General features: G+C 42.0%; 1 protein-coding gene across 5 annotated transcripts in view; it reads right to left on the reverse strand.

The window, feature by feature from the left end:
* Positions 1 to 15,976: 15,976 nt before the first annotated feature.
* Pld5 (phospholipase D family member 5) overlaps positions 15,977 to 20,273 on the reverse strand; it is a 331,271-nt gene continuing 326,974 nt past the window's right edge. For 3 of the 5 annotated variants that reach the window (XM_060364739.1, XM_060364742.1, XM_060364741.1), the window contains exon 10: positions 15,980 to 19,546. In XM_060364739.1, the coding sequence (XP_060220722.1) occupies positions 19,257 to 19,546 (290 nt within the window). In that variant the 3' untranslated portion in view covers positions 15,980 to 19,256. Of the gene's footprint in view, positions 19,547 to 20,273 lie in introns of all 5 variants that reach the window. The other 2 variants (XM_060364743.1, XM_060364740.1) reach the window with 2 other exon arrangements.

The raw sequence follows: 20,273 nt of genomic DNA on the forward strand, positions 1-20,273 counted from the left end.
GAGCTGCCATGGGCTACATCTGTGCAGGGGTCTTAAGTTATCTCCATGCATAGTTCTTGGTTGGAATAGCAGTCTCAGGAAAGATCCCTATGCTCAGATTTTTTGGTTCTGTTGCTCTCCTTGTGGAGTTCCTATCTTCTCCAGATCTTACTGTTTCCCACTTCTTTCATAAGATTCCCTGCACTCTGCCCAAAGGTTGCCCATAAGTCTCAGTATCTACATTGATAGTATGCAGGGCAGAGCCTTTCAGAGGTCTTCTGTGTCAGGCTCCTGACTTGTTCTCTCTTTTCTCCTCCTTCTGATGTCCATCCTCTTTGCCTTTCTGGATAGGAATTGAGCATTTTAGCAAGATTAGTTTCTTTAGGTGTACAGATTTTAGTAGGTTTATCCTATATTATATGCCTATATGAGTGAATATATACCATGTGCATTTTTCTGCTTCTGGGATAGCTCACTCAGGATGATCTTTTCCAGATCCCAGCATTTACCTGCAAATTTCATGATTTCCTTGTTTTTTATTGCTGAGTAATATTCCACTGTGTAGATATACCACAAATTGTGCATCCATTCCTCCATTGAGGGGCATCTGGGCTGTTTCCAGCTTCTGGTTATTACAAATAAGGCTGCTACAAACATGGTTGAGCAAATGTCCTTACTGTGTACTTGAGACTCTTTTGGGTATATGCCTAGGAGTGGTATAGCTAGATCTTGAGGAAGCGCTATTCCTAGTTGCCTGAACAAATTTACATTCCCACCAGCAGTGGAGGAGGGTTCCCCTTTCTCCACAACCTCTCCAGCAAGTGTTGTCTCTTGAGTTTTTAATCTTAGCCATTCTGATGGGTGTAAGGTGAAATCTTAGGGTCGTTTTGATTTGCATTTCCCTGATGGCTAATGAGGTTGAGCATTTCTTTAAGTATTTCTCTGCCATTCTGTATTCCTCTTTTGAGAATTCTCTGTTTAGCTCTGTACTCCATTTTTTAATTGGATTACTTGATTTTTTTGCTGTTTAACTTCTTTAGTTCTTTATATATACTGGATATTAGTCCTCTGTCAGATATAGGGTTGGTGAAGATCCTTTCCCAATCTGTAGGCTGTCATTTTGTTCTGATGACAGTGTCGTTTGCTTTACAGAAGCTTTTCAGTTTCATGAGGCCCCATTTATTGATTGTTGCTCTTAGAGCCTGTGCTGCTGATGTTCTGTTGTCTCCTGTGCCAATGAGTTCAAGGCTCTTTCCCACTTTTTCTTTTAAGACGTTTAGTGTGTCTGGTTTTATGTTGAAGATCTTACCAAAAGCAATCTACAGATTCAATGCAATTCCCATCAAATTACCAACACAATTCTTTACAGACATTGAAAGAAAAATTCTCACCTTCATATGGAACAACAAGAAACCCAGAATTGCTAAAACAATTATCTACAGTAAAAGATCTTCAGGAGGTATCTCCATCCCTGATCTCAAGCTGTACTATAGAGCAACAATACTAAAAACTACATGGTACTGGCATAGAAACAGACTGGTGGATCAATGGAATTGAATAGAAGACCCTGACATAAATTCACACACTTAAGGACACCAGATTTTTGACAAAGATGCCAAAACCATTCAATGGAAAAAAGACAGCATCTTCAACAAATGGTGCTGGTCAAACTGGATGTCTATATGTAGAAAAATGCAAATAAATCCATACTTATCACCCTGCACAAAACTAAAGTCCAAGTGGATCAAAGACCTCAACATATTCTTTTTCTTATTTAGTTTCTCCACAATTCATGATCTTAAAAAAAAAAAAATTGTGAGCCTGGAGAGACAGCTCAGTGATTAGGAGCTTGTATTGCTCTTGCAGAGGACATAAGTTTGACTCCCAGAACCCACATCAAGCAGATAGCTGCTTGTAACTCCAGCTCCAAGGAATGCTCCTAACCTCAGGTACATGCCTGTATACACACTGTATACACACACATATACATGTACGTGTAAATAAATAATAACAAAAATATAAAAAAAATTGTGCCAGGAACGGCGACGACACACGCCTGTAATCCCAGCACCCAGGAAGGCAGAGGCAGGAGGATCTTTGTGTGTTTGAGGCCAGCCTGGTCTATAAAGTGAGTCCAGGACAGCCAAGGCTACATAGAGAAACCCTGTCTCAAAAGAAAGAAAGAATAAAGAAAGAATGAAATAATAACTAACTAAATAAATAAGTGTGTGTGTCTGTGTGTTTGGGTATAGACACATGGGTATACACAGGTTTCCACAGAGGCCAGAAGGCATCAGATCCCCTAGAGCTAGAGTTACAGGCAGTTGTGAGCTCCCTGATATGGGTACTGGGAATTGAACTCTGGTTCTTTAGGAGATCAGCAAACACTCTTAACCCCTGAGCCATGTCTCCAGGCCCCTATTCCATTCCTGGTCTCGATACACAAAACAGTATGGCCAATGCTGACTAATCATGTCTGTCTTTGAATATATGTCATAGATTTTCATGAGGGTCACTGACATAAAATGTGTGAAAATACTTTGGAAGCTCTAGAATGCACTGTAGTACTATGTGTAGACTTTTTTTTCTCAGATCTGAATACCAGTACACATAGAACTACCCTCTTGGTGCACATATAGTGAAGTAAATGTGCCCTTTTGCTGTGCAGCAAGGCTCAAGGTAGGGTAGCTAGTAGACAGGAAAAGTCATTTCTTGTACCAATCTGTCGTATCCGACAAGCAGGCTTTCTTCCCTCATTTGTCTCCTAGTCGCTCTGAGTAAATAGTTGCTACACGCCATTGAGCAGTGGAGATCATAAATCTTCCAGGAGAGTAGCTGATAATAACTTGGGTTCCTGGCATCAGAGAATGTTGAGTTAAAAGCCATAGATGCACAGTAGGCAAGTCCTTCTCTTCCATCAGCCTCTTTCAGCTCTGGGACTTTTGTTTTGAAACAATGTGTTGGGGAAGGGTCTGTACACGCTTGTTATAATCAGCCGAATAATGCAAAGCTGCTTGACAAAAAGCAAGTGTCCCTCTTTCCTCTGTCTCTTCCATTCTCACTTGTCAGTATCACCTGATGCTGATGGCTTCATGCAGTTCTCTTTCTCCTGCTCTTCTTCCTTCTCCTCCTTCTTCTCTTCCTTCTTCTGCCATGATATAATAGACGGCTTAGCAAAATAATCTCATGCATTCTCTCCAGAGACCTCATGTGTCTCCTCCTTTGGTCGACTTTAATTCCTGTCTACCCCTGCACAAATAACATAGACATCATCTCTTTCACTGAGTTCTGTGAATTTCTGAGCTTGAGCGTGGTTCGGAAAATCCCTGAACTTGCAGTTGGCATTATAAGCAAATTCTTCCCTTTAACCTTTTATTTGGACTGACATAAGATATCATGGGCTGGATGGTCCAAGCAAAGTGAATGTCTCTTTCTCTCTGCTGGAGGCTAAACATAGAAGATCAGGCTGGTGATGGGTGAGCCCTGTGTTCGCACAGAAGCATCTTCTTGCTGTGGCCTCCTGAGGTGGAGGGAGGGGTCCCTGGTGCCTCTCACTGTTTTGTAGAACTATATTGCTTTTGCTTTACTAGGGTTCAAACCTCATAACTTTTTTTTTTAAAGCTCTTGTCACCTTCTAAGCTGCCCCCATGCAGCTAAAAGTTCTTCCCAAGGGATTCATCAACAACATCTACCTCTCTAGTTAGAGTTTTGATGACAAACTAAGGCACAAGCTCAGTAAAATTCATTCTGGGGGAGCAGTTGGGTTTGTTGGGCTTTCTTACAGACCATAGGTGAGGGGTGATCTACAGGGCTGTGGGTGTTCCTCACACAAAAGACCACCCCAATTTTTTTTTTTACCCAGCAGACATGAAAGCTTTCCCATAGCCTTATGGATGGCACCTCCATCCCCAGTCTTTCCCTGATATATACTGTACCCCTCCCGAGACCGCATAAGTTAGGACAGAGTCACATACAATGATTTTCTTACAGGGAGAGAATGATCTAAGTGCAGTCATTTGCCACTCTCCGATTCCTGAGTGTGGACACAACATGACCAGCTGCCTCAAGCTCCTTCTGCCATGATTTTTCCGCAGGGATGGACTGCACCCTGGAACTGTGAGCTAAAAAAGCCCTTCACACCTTAAGTTGCATTTGTTGCGTTTATTACAACAGCAAGACAAGTAGCTAACATACACGGGATCCATGTTCTTAAGAATCAGGCTGCAGGCCCTTATCATACACCAAATCTGACAGGACTTTGAGCTGGGGCTTTCCAGGCCTCAGAGATATGAGGAAGAAGTTTCAGTGCCTTTTCTGTTATCCACTTGCTGTAGTGTCCCAGGTGGAAAGGGCATCTTCCTAAAACTAGGTCAGACCTTCTGAGCTAACAGTGCACACATAGTTATGTCAGTCGTTCACTGAAACAGAGGTCCAAGGGTCTACCCCGCCCCCAAGTATGACTCGAGATGCAATCTCTGGGTTAAGAGAGGCTGCAGGTCATGTTGGGTTCCATCACATCTGTTAAGTGAGCCTCCTTTTCTCTGTCTACTGTAAGAATGGACAGGATTGCCAAGACTCACTGAGGACTGAAAGGAACCAACAGAAATGCTTGTGTTGGGTTCTCAATTGGTCAGGAAGGGGACTCACACAGTGTTAAAGCTACAGCAAGCATTCATGGTTTTCTTACTATGGGAACCAAGGCTACTTTTCTTTCTGTATGCATCCTTTGAAATGTTGTGTTCTGCCAGGTGGTGGTGGTGACAGTGGAGGCTGCGGTGCACGCCTTTAATCCCAGCACTGGAGAGGCTTAGGCAGAGGCAGGTGGATCTCTGTGAGTTCGAGGCCAGACTGGTCTACAAACTGAGTTCCAGGACAGTCAAGGCTACACAGAAGAAACGTTGTTTTGAAAAACAAAAACAGTAAAAAACAAAAGTAAAAAAAAAGGAAGGAAGGTAGGAAGGAATAAAGAAAAAGGGAGGAAGAAAGAAAGAAAGAAAGAAAGAAAGAAAGAAAGAAAGAAAAAGAAGAAAGAAAGGAAAGCTGTTTTCCACAGCCCCTGACACAGGGAGGTGCTCAATATCCAACTTCTTTCACTATAGAAGATGAATGTGATGCGAAAGTCTGCAGTTCCTTCTCAAAGAAGGAAATAGAAATTCTTTTCTTGAAACACATTTCTAGAACTTTTCCATCAGAACAACCCAGTAATAGATTTTAACAACTATTATATAGTAGGTTATTAAAATAAAGTGTGTGGATACTGGCCCAGTTCCTGCACGGACACAAAAATAGTGTTATGGTCTGTCGTACTGTAAAAATGTGGCATTTTAAGAAAATCAAAGCTAGCAAAAGCACTGCATCTCAAAGTCGTACTAAATTCTGCTCTCTGCTTCACTGTTTGGCAAAGCTTTGGTACAATAGAATGCTTCATATGTACAAAGATCGCAAAAAATTTTCCTGTGATATATTGTGGTTTAGTGTGGGAAATCCAAATAACAAATTAGGAAATATTATATTTTAAAATATTTTTTTGCTTCTTTTCTCCCTGTTTTGAATTTATTTGCATTCTTAAAGTATCCCTCATATATGAGCATACGTTATTTATAAAAATTTATTTTAAAAAATTTATTTACATGAGTGTTTTGGTTGCATCCATCTATCTATCTATTATCTATCTATCTATCTATCTATCTATCTATCTATCTATCCTTCTATCTATCTACTATGTGCAGCCTGGGCCTGCAGAGGGCAGAAGAGAACATGAGCTCCCCTGGCACAGGAGTTATGGATGTTTGTGAGCCACTACATGTGTGCTGGGAACTGTCCGATGCAAGAATGGTAGCTGTTCTTAACCACGGAGCCATCCCTCCAGCCCTAAGCATACGGCGTTTATCTTTCTGCATGTGGCGTATTTTGCTTAAAGTAAGGGTTTTCGGGTATGTGCAAAAGCCACGCGGCCCCTGCACCTGATTATTTTGCATATCTGGGCACGCTCTATCTTCATTTCCAGCCTTGCTACTCAGAGCATGTTCGAAGTGGGTGTACATGTCAGGACTCACAGAGCATGGTCTAGGGCGGAGGGACTGTGCTTTAACTGTCACTTTTTTCCAGAAGAGACCCTGACTCTCGCCACTCTGGATAAGTGTCCAATTGGGGACACTTTTGGGTATTTGCAAAGGGGTTCTGACTAGTTGGATCCAATTAAAGTGTCCCGTGAAGCTCAGAATTCTTGGTTTTCCTGAATTAGAGTTGAACAGCGTTGGCAGGGAATCAGGCACAGATAGCAAAAGGTTAAAATAGTGTCATCTTCTCTCTTGTTTTCTTTTCCCCATTCCACTTCACTTCCACGGAATAGGAAAGGGTGGGAGGATAAGAAAGGGAGAGAAGAAGCAGAATAAGCTTCTACTGCTAGGTAATGATGCAGAGTAACTCTTAACCTCGACAAAGGGACAGGATCCGCCATGATGCTTCCCTGTTTCAGGACTTGGCCTAGAGACAGAGCTAACAAATGACACCAGGGACACAGTGTATGCCAATTCACTGAAGCACAGAAGGAGACTTGCCACAGCATTGGCTAAGTGGGGTTGATATTGCTCTTTCACGTGTGAAAATGACATGGAAATTGACACCAAAGTGAAGGACAAACATTTAATAAATGAAGTGCCAATAATTCCTTAGAAACAAACTATCCCCTGAAAAAAGAAACCGGGAAAGTTGATCATAGATGAGTGACTATTTGTCTACAGAATCGGAGTGTTTGTTGATGAATGACGGTGGAAGATATGTAGACAAAAACCACTTAGTCATGAGGACTATTGTGTGGTCTCAGGAAAGCTGCATGCTGTTATCCCACAAGACTGATGCCAGACCATGATTGAGCCTGCAGTAGGTCTCTCACGATGCCTTTATTTCAGGTGTGGGAGGAGAGGTTCAGAGTCAGTTACTATGCCCAAGCCCTACACATTCCCTGAGTAGCAGATCCAATATCCAAGTCTATTCTAATGCTACAATTCTAGTCTTTGTCGCTCTTATGACCCCACAAATGCTCAATGAACCCTGCCTGAGCAGAGATGAATGGTGCTATTTTCTGCCCCGATCCTGTTGTGTTGAGGGAAGCTATGTGGTGAAGCCACATCGGAAGAGCCTGGTGGTATGTACGGCAGCATATGCTGTCTGGAGGAATATGGAAGGAAGGCAGGGATGATGAGCAGGTGTTTGGAACCCGAGGTAAGCAGGTGTCAGTTGTTGTAGGACCAGGTGTCAACAGAAAATACAACATGGAGATGTAATAAAGCAAATAATACTGTAAGTGGAAAGGAGTGAGGATGAGGTGGAGGAGTGAGGGGAGGGGCCAAATATGTCACCCATTACTCAGGTTCTATCTGACTACTGACACCTGGGTAGAGCCTTGCCACATTAATCCAGTGCTCTACATCAAAGACACACCCCAACTCTCTCTCTGTAGACTTCTATCCCAAATTTAAATTCCCATTTACTGAGAAATCATTTTCTATGAAGTTTCCAGGAACCAGACACTGATGTTCAAGGTTTACCTTGTAGAGCTACCAGGCACTTCTGAGCTCTACTAGCCTAGTGTCTAAGGATGTCAACTGGGCATGATTTCTAAGCATGACCATGATGGAAACACCACAGTTGAACCTCTCAGTTGACTCACTTTACCACTCAAGAGAGTCAATAATTCTCAGGGTAGAGACAGAACCACAAACCCACTCTTCTTAAGACCAACTTAAAAATATGTTTAAATTACATTCTCATTTAAGGTGTGTGTGTCGGTCAAGGGACAACTTGCATGAGCCAATTCTTTCCTTCTACCATGTGAGTTCCAGGCATTGAAATCAGGCCGTCAAGCTTGCCAGCAATTGCCTTTACCTGCCAAAGCTTCTCTCAGGCTCACAGTATGTATTTTTGTTGAAGCCAAATATGACTTGAATGAAAAGAGAAAACTCATAACTCATAGGATCCAAGGGCTTGTCTGAGTCACCCTCACATCCATTTGTTCCATGGCCATCTCTATTGAGTCGACATCTTCATCCATTCTCTTTTCATAATGCTCAGTTTTTATTTCTCGCCTCTGGTCACCCATGCACCTTTTACAGTTTTGAGGTGTTACATTTTCCAGGATAGTCCTTCTTGTCTGTTAATAGTCATCCCTGGCTTGCTAAAGGCTTTGCTCTGCTTCCCTGGTGCTGAGATTAAAGGCGTTTGCCACCATTGCTGCGTTCTATTCTTAATTCTTTAAAGCTAGTAGGCATATTCTCTAATTATTGTTGTTGGGATTTTTACTCTTAGTTTCTACATCTCCAGTCCTGAATTTAATTTTTACCAGAGTGTGTTAGTAATTTTTGTGTCACCGTGATAAAATACCCAACAGAAGCTCCTTGTGGGAAGGAGGACTGACTTTAGCTGGTGGTTTCTGAGGGTTGTGTGGACAAGGCAGAACAAACAAGGCTGTTTGTTGCCTTGGAGACAGGACCAGGGAGCACTAGCTGGCTGGTCCCACGATGGCAGATCCGAAAGCAGGAGCTAGGCAGAAACAATGGCACATTATAACCTTTAAGAGCCCACCCCTGTGACTTGTTTCCTTCAGACTGACTCACCAATTAAAGGGTCTACTCTTTCAAAATAGTGCCAGCCAGGAGAGAAGTGCCCGAGATGTGGGCCAATGGGCCACTTAAAATTCAAACCATAATATACAGTTAAGTCTCCTTCCTTCCTTCCTTCCTTCCTTCCTTCCTTCCTTCCTTCCTTCCTTCCTTCCTTCTCCTTCCTTCCTTCCCTCCCTCCCTCCCTCCTTCCTTCCTTACTTCCTTCTTTCTTCTTCTTTTCTTTATTCTCTCCCCTTTTCCCCCTTAAAAGCACAGAGCACAGAAATCACACACAGGCAATAACTACATGCCAGAAATAGTTGGGATAGAACCCAGCAGGCAGAAGCAGGTAGAGATGTATGAGTTCGAGGCCAGCCTGGTATACATACTGAGTTCCCGGTTAGTCAAGACTAGACAAAGTGAGCTTCTATCTCAAAACAAAAACAAAACAAAACAAACAAACAAACAAAAAAAGAAAGAAAAAATAAATTGTTGGAATGGAAGATAAATAAATTAGAAGTCTTAAAGCCTTAGCCACTACTTTTCTTATGATGGAAATGAAGCACAAACCACACACAGAGTTAAGTAGAGGCAGATGTGAGGCAAGTTTAGACAATGGTTTTAAGTATAAATTATAATGACTAAATAAGCACAGAAGATGCCAATAATGTGCTGAATACTTGATGTAAGTAAGGAGTTTATAAGACTTTGTCAGAAAAAGAGGTAAAAATAGTTCTTAGAAGCCAGACAAAGAAAGGTGGGCTTGAAGGTGACTTGGAAGAGATGGAGGAAGTATTGGTAAGCTCTTGACACATTTGTTCCGTCTCAGTTTGGTTAGAGGTTGGGAAGATCAGAGGCCCTAGAGTTAGCTTTGTCTCTCTCATGAGTGAGCACACACTTAAAAGTGAAGGAAGTTTATAAGCAACTCTCTTACTTATTCTTCTATTTCTATGCTAGGATACAATGACCAGGTCAATATATAAAGGAAAGTATTTAATTTGGGGGTCACGGCTCTAGGGGGTTAGAGTCCATGATCATCATGGCAATGAGCATGGTGACGAGCATCCCAGCAGCAGGCAGACAGCCATGGTGCTGGGCAGTACGGCTAAGAGCTTACATTTGATCTACACGAACAGGGTAGACAGAGAGAGACAGCTAACTGGGAATGGCATAGGCTTTTGAAACCTCGAAGCCTGCCCTCAGTGACCAACCTCCTCCAATAAGACCACACCCCCTAGTCCTTCCCAAACAGTTCCGTTAGCTGGAAACAAAGCATTTAAACATACGAGTCAATGGAGGCCAGTCTCACCTAAACCACCACAGTTACAATGTATCTGCAAGCACCTGTGAGAGCTTGGACCTATGGATGGAGAGACTTCAAGACAGAATTAAAGTTTTCTTAAGAAGAAATCTCACTGTTGGTCATTGTTTATCCCCACTTGAGGTCCAGTCCACCAGTAAGATAGGCTACCGTTGAGCTATCACTCTTGCTTAGTATCCCACACAATCTCATATCAGTACATGTCAACAATAAATCTCTCTCTGTCTCTGTCTCACTCTCTCTCTCTGTATGAGTGTGTGTGTATGAATATATGTGTATGTATGGTGTGTCTGTGTAGTATGTTTGTATGTAGTCTCTGTTGTATATACTGTATGTGGTACACATAGCACATGTTTGTGTTTAGCGTGTGGTGTGTGTGTAGTATGTGTGTATATGTAATGTGTATGTAATGTATGTATATGTTTGTTTTTGTTATGTGTTTTTATTCCTATAGTAGAACACTGAGATAGATGGCTGTAAACTGTCTCAAAATATTAATCACCTAAAAACCACAAAAAAGATTTTTTTTTCTTTTAGTGAATATTCCCTGTGAGTCAGCAAGAATTCTCTTTTCATCAGGGTCAAGGGAGGCCCAGTTCAACAGGAAGGAGGTTGCTGGAGGGGCTTATATATGCAAGCAAATTCATTAGCCAGGAAGTAACATGAGTCACTTTTGCTGAAAAATACAGTGATCCCACTCAGACTGACACCAAAAAATATCCTACCATTTCTAAAATGGTGGAGAATCTGTGGTTTTCAGTGAATACTCAGACTTAGTCACACTGTTAATTACAAAACTTCAGTCTTCTGAGGCAAAGTAATGGGGACAGGAACAATTGTTTGCAGTTTCTATAAGAAAAACAGGTTTATTTTGTCTTCTGATTCCAGAGGCCCAAGATTGAGGATCTGCATCAAGTGATGACCCTCTTGCTGGCAGTTCCAAGACAGCACAGGTGTCACCTGGTAAAGGCAGCAATCGTGGATATGTGTTTTCCTAAGAATAGTTAAGAGTATATATTAGACATATAATATAGGATAATCATACTAAAATCTGTACATCTAAAGAAGCTAAGCAAGAAGGAGGACCCTGGGTAAGATGTTCAATCGTCGTTCAGAAAGGCAAACGGGTTAGACCTCCTCGGAAGATGGAGAAAACAGGGAACAAGACAGGAGCCTACCACAGAGGGCCTCTGAAAGACTACCCAGCAGGGTATTAAAGCAGGTGGTGAGACTCATAGCCAAACTTTGGGCAGAGTGCAGAGAATCTTATGAAAGAAGGGGGAGATAGTAAGACCTGGAGGGAACTGGAGCTCCATAAGGAGAGCAATAGAACCAAAAATCTGGGCCTAGGGGTCTTTTCTGAGACTGATATCCCAACCAAGGACCATGCATGGAGATAACCTAGAATCCCTGCACAGATGTAGCCCATGGCAGTGCAGTCTGCAAATAGGTACCCGAGTAAGGGGAACAGGAACTGTCTCTGACAGGAACTCAGTGGCTGGCTCTTGATCACCTCCACCTGAGGTGGGGGCAGCCTTACCAGGCCACAGAGAAAGACAATGCAGCCAGTCCTGATGAGACCTGATAGGCTAGGGTCAGATGGAGGGGGAGGAGGACCTCCCCTATCAGTGGACTGGGGAAGGGACATGGAGGAGAAGAGGGAGGAAGGGTGGGATTGGGAGAGGATGAGGGAGGGGGATACAGCTGGGATACAGAGTAAATAAATTGTAACAAATAAAGAGTATAATTCTGAGTCAGGCGGTTTGGCACACGCCTTTAAACCCAAGACCAAGGAGGCAGAGGCCAGCCTGGTCTATAGACTGAGTTCCAGGCCAGCCAGGCCTATACAGAGAAACCCTGTCTTAAACAACAAAACAAAAGAAAAACAAAACAGAATATAAGTCTGGAGTGAGGAATAGAGAATAGGTCACCCTAAACTTCAATGTCAGTGTGAAAGAAAGAAAGAAAGAAAGAAAGAAAGAAAGAAAGAAAGAAAGAAAGAAAGAAAGAAAGAAATGCCTAGCCTGGAATGAGGGTTTGGTGGTTACAAGTTTGACACAAGGTCGATTTTAAGCACAAGCATTGCAGGCTTAGGAATGCCTGTAACTTCAGATCTTCAGGGTCTAGAACCCTCCTCCAGCCTCTGTGGACACTGAACTTCTAATTTCTATACACATAATTTCATAATAATAATAATAATAATAATACACTTTTAGAAAAATTTTAAAAAGAAATGCCACACTTCTAAAATTTTCAAAGAGATGCCAACTAGATTATTATTACTATTATTATATATATATTATATTTTATATTATTATGTTTATTGTTTTGGAGGCATCATGGAATATGCACATCATCAGAGGACAGTTTCCTAAAATCTGCTCCTTCTTTCCACCCTGTGGTCTTGGGGATTGAATTCAGGTTGTCAGGACTGACAGCAAGCACCTATAACTACTAAGCCATCTCCCGAGGGCTAAGCCCACCTATCAATTAAGCAAGAACGAAAATAGTAACAAATGTAAGGAAACTTTCTTCATTGTGGTCAGGTGTCCATTTAAGCCGGTGGTTCTCAACTGACCCTTTAATCCAGTTCCTCATGTTGTGGTGATGCAACCATAAAATTATTTTTGTTGCTACTTCATAGCTGTAATTTGGCTACTATTGTGAACCGTAATGTGAATATCTGTGTTTTCTGACGGTCTTAGGTGACCCTGTGCAAAGGTCGAGAACTGCGGAGTTAAGCTGACCTTGGAATCCATTGGTGTCTAAAACAATAGGCAAATAAGAATGTGAGTAGGAGTCGTGAGTGGTGGCACACACCTTTAGTCCCAGTGCTAGGAAGAAGAGGCAGGCTAATCTCGGAGTTTGAGGCCAGTCTGGTCTACAAAGTGAGTTCCAGAACAGCCAAGACTACACAGTAAAACCCTGTCTCAAAAAAACAAAACAAACCAACCAAACAAACAAAAAACCCAAAGAGGGGAGGAAGGGAAGGAGAAAAGGAGGGAGGAAAAGAGAGAGGAAGAGAGATAGAGAGAGAATGTGAATAAAGGGGAGCGCTCTCCAGTGAGCTTTGGGAATGCACAGAAAGGAGCCTCAGCTTGTCTTTGGCTTTCATAAATCCATCTCAGTGTGTTGTATTTCAATATCTCACTTATATTTACTGATCACTAATATCACCTTTTTACCTTTGTAAGAAACAGCTTATATTTTCTATCGAAAGTCGTCAGTCCAGCAAGGGCCCATATATCCTGATCCTCCCCCTGTCCCTTTGCGCTGATGGTCCAGTCTCGCCAGATTGTAAGATCAAATTTACCAACAGGATGAGACAAAGTCATCATCTACATCAGGGAAAAAGGAGCTAGCTTGGCAAGTGTGCTTCTTAGCCTGCTTTGGGTTGCGGCACAACCTTCTTATAAAGAGAAATTACCTCCTTGAACGAATTTTACTTTGTGTGTTCCTTTGTGCAATGCAGAGATTATTCTTTTCTCAACATCTTCACAAAGTAAAACCTCAACATCCCCCACCCCCACCCCCCTAGTTCCTCTGTGGGTATGTAGCTCTGGTTGTCCTGGAACAGGACCAGCTGTAGACCAGGCTGACCTGCAACTCACAGAGCAAACAGTGCTCTTAACCACTGAGCCCTCTCTTCAGCCACCCAACCCCATTTAAAAAGTAATGTATTGCATTGGTTTAAATTGCTAAAATTCATCTTAAAATTATCCCAGGAGTATGCGAAGTCTTTTAACAAGATTATCTATTCACTAAAAATTTATTTTTCACTCTTATTTATGCTGGGCTGGGCTTTAGGGAATCAAGCATTTGGACCTCTTGTGTGCGGACTAACACATAGCAGAGAACTGCGTAATGTAACATTTACTAAGCATAGATTCTCAGTAATATCTGAGCTGTCGATGTGCAAGAAACAAGAACTATGAGACCCCCATCTGTCTTCAACGGAGCTTATGACCTAGTAGAGAAACCAAATTAAATACAGACTCTATTTTGATGAAATAAATCTTGAGTATTTTCCTACCGCACTTTCCTGACCAGTTTCATCAGAGTGTTTTACAAAACAATCCAGTCCAAATGTTTGCCCGGTGTGGTGGTCTGAATGAGAATGGTTCTATAGACTCATATATTTGAATCCTTAGTTCCCAGTCATTGGCTGTTTGGGAAGGACTGGAGAGTGTGGCCCTGTTGGAGGAAGTGTGTTACTGGGGGCAGGCTACAGGTTTCAAAACTCTCCCATGATGCCCCGTGTGTTGCCTGCCTCCTGCTTGCAGCTTTGAGACATGAGCTCTCAGCTCTTCCTGCCACCACGTCTTTGCTCTACCATCACAGAATCTAACTCTCTGCAACCCTATACCCAAGTAAACACTTTCTTTTGTAAGCTGTATTGACCATGATCACAGACACAGAAAAGTGACTAACGGCCCTGGGCTCTCATGTAGAAAGAGTCAAAGGAAATGAAGTATTAGGGGTATACCCTTCCATAAACGGTTCCATTCCCTACCCACAACCCTGCAACCTCTACTGCCTGAGATTGTCATAGGAAGGGTCCAGGGTACCTTCAAATGGAAAAATTAGGCTAATAGTAGGGGGTAGCCTTACTTATGTTATTCAGGTAGGAAATGGGAGGCAGCTGTTTGGTTAGCAAGGTATAAGGGGACAAAAATAATTTATCCAACATATGTTCTCAGTCAAAATATTTACAACAGTGTGCACTAGTTCATTAGTAAGAAGCAGGGCTAAAGGGGAAAGTCCACCCTCCATCCATGGAGCCGTCTGTAAAGATGGAATTTGAATAATTACAACAAATTGTCTTTCAGACAGAATAGAGCAGACTTCTCTGTTCTGGGAAAGCAGATTCTCCCATTAAAATGTAAAAACAATGTAATAGAATTTGGAGAGAAAGCCTTTGGGGAGCTGGGGATGTAGATTTCAAAAGGATAGAATTCCTGAGACAGACGGACCCTGGATCTGATCCTATCAAGAAATTCTTAGTCTGTTTTCTTTTTTTTTTCTTTTTCTTTTTTTTTAATTCTGCTCCCCACAACCCACTCCATAAAAACTTAGTTCCATAAAATCTTCTACAAGCAAATAGAAATCTCAGAATGAATGAAGTCACTTGAGATGAGCTACAGGTCGGTGGGATATGAGCTTCTGCCCATCCCAGGTTCAGTGAAGCACTTCTGACAAGCCAGTAACTGCGCATTAATAAAACATCCTTTTCAAAGGGTAGCTCAAGCAACAGAGTGTGATCCAACCATCTGACTAAGAGTGGTGTCACACTGACATAAAGCAGAGCAGATTCCGGGGAAACCGCCCGGAGCAGCATGGAGGCAGAAGCTCCCACACATCTTTCATGTCCCTTGCTGAGCCTGACAGAATCAAAGATATTCATTTTCACGTTATGTTTTACAGGACCTTGGCAGCATCTCCTACACACTTCTTAAAGGCAGCGCGGGGAGCTGGGGGCATTTCCAGTTTGCCTCAGTTCTGTCATTTTTTGGGTCCACAAAGTATGGTATTTGCAGAGTGTGGATACAACTTCCATGTTCCATTTCTTCCCTGTGGTCTGCTAGTTCTGCAATTTTGCCTGTCAGTAGCCTGTGACAATGTAGTGGAAGCCAACAAGATAGGCATGGGAGAGTGTGTGCCAATGACTGATGAGGATATGTCTTATGTGTGTTGGAAAAAAAACAGTAGGGCATATGGAAACTGTGGGTCCCATGTGCCTGCTTCAACCAGTTGGTCTGTCTGAGGCCATAGTGGACTCCAAAGCGAGCAGATGTGGCCCGTATGGTGGGTCACTGGTGAAATTTGAAAACCAGTGTTTGAGAATGAACAAGGCACTAAGTTAGTATTTAGTAATGGAGAAATCCAAAATGCATCTCAAATTGTGTTTGCTCTCCATTCCCTTACAGAACAGCCCCCAGAATAGTCATGGAGAAAAAGGAGAGGGTAGTAGTCACCCTTGTTTTCTTTCTTTCTTTCTTTCTTTCTTTCTTTCTTTCTTTCTTTCTTTCTTTCTTTCTTTCTTTCTTTCTTTTCTTTGACTTATTTATTATGTATACAGTATTCTGGCTGCAGGCCAGAAGTGGCACCAGATCTTATTATTGTTAGGTGTCACCAGGTCGTTGCTGGGAATGGAACAAAAGGACCTCTGGAAGAACAGCCAGTGCTCTTAACTGCTGAGCCATCTTTTGAGCCCCTTATTCATATTTTCCAAAGGGTTTAGATCCCCATATTATGAGTAGTCTCAGAGTGTTTTTGTCTTGTGTTCTTTCCGTCTTAATAAATACATCTTAAGCTACTTGGAAGGGGAAGGGTGGAAGTTAGTTATCTATCCAGCACAGACTCAAAGTCTAAAAGAAAAAGGTTCTCTCCTATAGGAGAGTGTCCAGATGAGAGAGAAGAGTCTCCTGAATTGGATGCTCTCTCAGGAGACAGATGACACAGGGAACTCTGCCAAGGGATGGTGTGGCATGCTGGGGTGAGGTGCTTAGCTGTGGGAGCACAGTCATGGTTACCAGGCCAAGGAGGGTTCCGCTGATGCTGGCGTGTGGCTGAAAACCTGTGACATCATGCCCAGAGCTGCTATGCTGGTGGGTTTGGGAATAAGTGACAGTGATGGCCATTTCATCAATGAAAATGTTCTGTTTTCCTATTACGCAATACCAAAGGCAGTAACGGGGAAAGGACCCATACCACCAAACCTACGTTTGTCTCATGAGACTGTTGGCAAGCCATCTGGGAAATGACAAAGCCAAAAAGGAGGGCAACTTTTTACGTTTCCCTTGTATTCCCTTTTTCAACCCAGGTTCCCTTTGTCTGTTCAAGAGTAAAGAGGGTAGTTTGTCTGCAGCTCTTCTCATTGCCTTTCTTCCTTTAAAAATTATCCCTAAAGCTACTTTTGGACAACTGCCAGGATGACACCCAATTCTAGGATGGAGTATATGGTAAATACTTAGAATCTTATGGGCTGGACATTATCAACAAAAAGTATCATTGAAAGTCTTCAAACCGGTCTATACATCCTGATACTCTTAAATCACAGCTTTCTCCTGGCATGCTCTGTCTCTTTATCTCTGGCTTTCCTTTCCTTTCCTTTCCTTTCCTTTCCTTTCCTTTCCTTTCCTTTCCTTTCCTTTCCTTTCCTTTCCTTTCCTTTCCTTTCCTTTCCTTTCCTTTCCTTTCCTTTCTTTTTCTTTTCTATCCCTTTCTTTTCTGTTCTGTTCTTTGTTTGAGAGTGTCTCTTTATGTAGCCCTGGCTATTCTGGAACTCTCTATGTGGCCTCCAAAACACAAAGATCTTCTTGCCTATTCCCCTGAGAGCTGGTAATAAAGGCATGCACATCATGCCTAGATAACTCTCTCAGCCCTCTTGACTTGGTTAGACACCCAGTGAGGTAAGAGGAGAAAATGTCAGAAAAGAAACTGGAGGAATCAGTAGGATTGGGAGCAGCCACTCTGTTCAGTGAACCTGTGAATAAGGAACCCTTTTTGGCATAATTAAAACTAAGTCTCTAGAGATAAGAGTAAATAAATGAGATCGCTCATCCTCATTCTCAAAACACATGAACACTCTGGTCCTAAAGGTCCATTTTCAGCACAGCATCTAGTTGTGTGTTATTATTTATGTCATGGTGACTGGGCAGAATGTTCCATTCAAATACCTACATTCAAATTGTCACTAGGACCAACCTTTTCCCCCTTTCATCCCCATTCATTTCATATGTGTTTGTAAATAGAAGGTGCTTTATTTTCCCCTCAGATTCTTGGGGGAATACCTTGTATAGATTCTATCAGGATACCACAGAGATTACTTCAAGAAAAAGATTATGCAGTGTAATGCTTAGCATTTATATAGTTCTTTTGATTTCAAAAACAACTTATAAACATCGCCTACCATGACAGCATCCTTGCGAGGTAGGTGAGTATTATTGTCCCTACGTCAACAATAGAAACCCGAGGCCAAAGAGTGAAGGACTCCGCTCTGAGCATGGTGTCAGGAGCCAAACTGAGCATGGGCATCTTGGCCACTCGCTCTGGGCTCTGAAGAGGTCACACCTCTCTCATGTAGCAACAGTCTCCATTAATACAGGATTATATATTGTATAGGTAGAAAACAACACACAATGACATTATAGAACAGTGATCCAGTATTTCTGTTTCTTAGTAAAATATGTTAAGCACAGTATTTAAATTGCATTTGTCTGAAAAGCATTTGGTATATTAAATAGCAGAAAGTATATTAAATAGCTCTGTTATAAACATTTGCTGGCATACTCTTAACAGCATAATAATTCTAAATAAATTAAAATCCACCAACGCATAGAGACCTTTCCTTTAAAATACTGTTAACCAAGCACAATGTGAAACCGCTTTGTTCTCCAAATGCAGACTTAATGGTTTGCTGGATATTAGCAGGGGCACTTCATTTTTCTGAGCTTCAGGAAAAAAAAACATATACAGCAGAGAGAAAGGGAGAGACAGAGAGACAGAGAAAAGGACAGAGACACAGAGAGACAGAGAGATAGAGACAGAGACAGAGAACTGACTGTGATTTTTAAAAATAACCAGTTTGGGATGGGAAAAAATTGTAGTTGAGAGGTGAGAATGAAAGCCTGCTATTTCCATTTTGTTTACATTCTGGGGAATTCATACCTTTCCCAAAGATATTCTCACACTTTGACCTAGGGCTGAGGTGAGTCCAGGGACTATGTAGAACATGAACAGTTCATGAGAAGACAGGCTGATACAAAAAAAAAAAAAAAAAAACCAACCAACCAAACAAAAAACAAAACAACAAACAAAACAAAACAAAAACCCCTCTGGTATCAGAAGACAAGGAACAAGGAGACAACAATGGCTGTTTCTGAAGAGTCTTGAAGGCTGACATGAGATGGAGGCACCTGTGCTCAGCTGCCTGGATAGGTCTTGGAGAGGATTTATCAGGGCAGATGCTTGGTTCTGTCTCTGTCTCCGCCCCCAACCCCCTTCCTCTAAGTCTGGAATTCAGCACTATTAAAGGAAAGGGCTCGCCTCATGCTAGGCTTCTTAAAACCAGTGCAGGTGGACCAGCAGGAAAGGTTCTAAAACCAGTAAGAAACGGGAGAACCGAGTCGTAAAATCTGTTTGCAGAGGTTAAAAACTAACTTCTACACCGGAGTGACATTCTCTGTCAGAGCTCATAGATACAAAAGTCTTAAATTGAATATATGGTGCTAAGATGTTGTTAGCTAGATATTACATGTCATTCAGAGAACATTTTTAATAAGTGTGCTTTTTATTTCCCCTTAAAAAAAAAGACGTAGTAAATCGCTGTCTTTCCTCTAGTCTTTCCTGTGTTAGGTCTGAAGCCCTGCTTGTCTGTCAGTGAGCTTTCCATTCAGGAGCTCCCTCCCGGTGGCATTGTAAGTGGCAGGTTGGTTGGAGGGAGGCTTGAGTTTGGATAGGCTTGAACAGTTCGGTTGTTTGGTTGGCTGTATGGATTTGGCATAAGGCGAATACCAGTCCCTCTCAAACACGTCTTTAAGCTGCTTAATGATGCTCCTGTTGTCTTTCACATCTGCCTGGTTGATGACAAGGCCTGTGCCGGCATTCTGGGTAAAGTCATTCCCTACCCAGTCAAAATTTCCTGTAAACAAAGAAATCATGATGAGAAGGTACGATCCACTAGGAAAATTCCCAACAGAATGAAATAAGAACAGATTCACAATAAATAAATAAATAAAATAAACACCCAGGAATAACAAGAGAGGCAGAATCATGTTGACAGTTCTGGAGAGAATAACTCACAAGAAGCCCCACATATGGCAGATTAATATTTGCATATTATTTTGGCATTTTCCTCAGCTTTGCTCAAGTTGAAACTCAAAACAAGAAATCTGCTGTTCTTTTTCTGTAAATGTTATTTTTTATTGATGTTCACAAGACACACTAAATACAGAAACATTTAAAATATATAGGAACACACTTAAAAATCCTGTGAACAATTACTACCTTCTCAAAGAGACAACATCGAATCCATATGTATAAGCATTATTAAGCAGAGATGCTTCACAACTGAGACAATGCTGAAGGCAGAGACACGGCTACAGCTCTCCCTAAGGAGACAGACTGGAAGGCACCATTGAGGGCAGGACCAGTGGCTTGGCCAGGTGCTTTGAGCACAGCCTCACAGGTCTGTCTGTACCATTAGATAGATGGCTGAGTTGATGTTTTCAGAACTGTTTCTATGTAGAGCCAGAAACCAATTGGTTTAAATAGCAGAAATGTATTCTCATGACTTGGGAGACAAAAAAAAAAAAAAAATTCAAGGCTGGTTCCTTCTGGGAGCTAAGGCCAATTTCATCCATCCATCC

The sequence above is a fragment of the Meriones unguiculatus genome, chromosome 11, assembly GCF_030254825.1.
Source record: "Meriones unguiculatus strain TT.TT164.6M chromosome 11, Bangor_MerUng_6.1, whole genome shotgun sequence".
NCBI classification, from domain to species: domain Eukaryota; kingdom Metazoa; phylum Chordata; class Mammalia; order Rodentia; family Muridae; genus Meriones; species Meriones unguiculatus.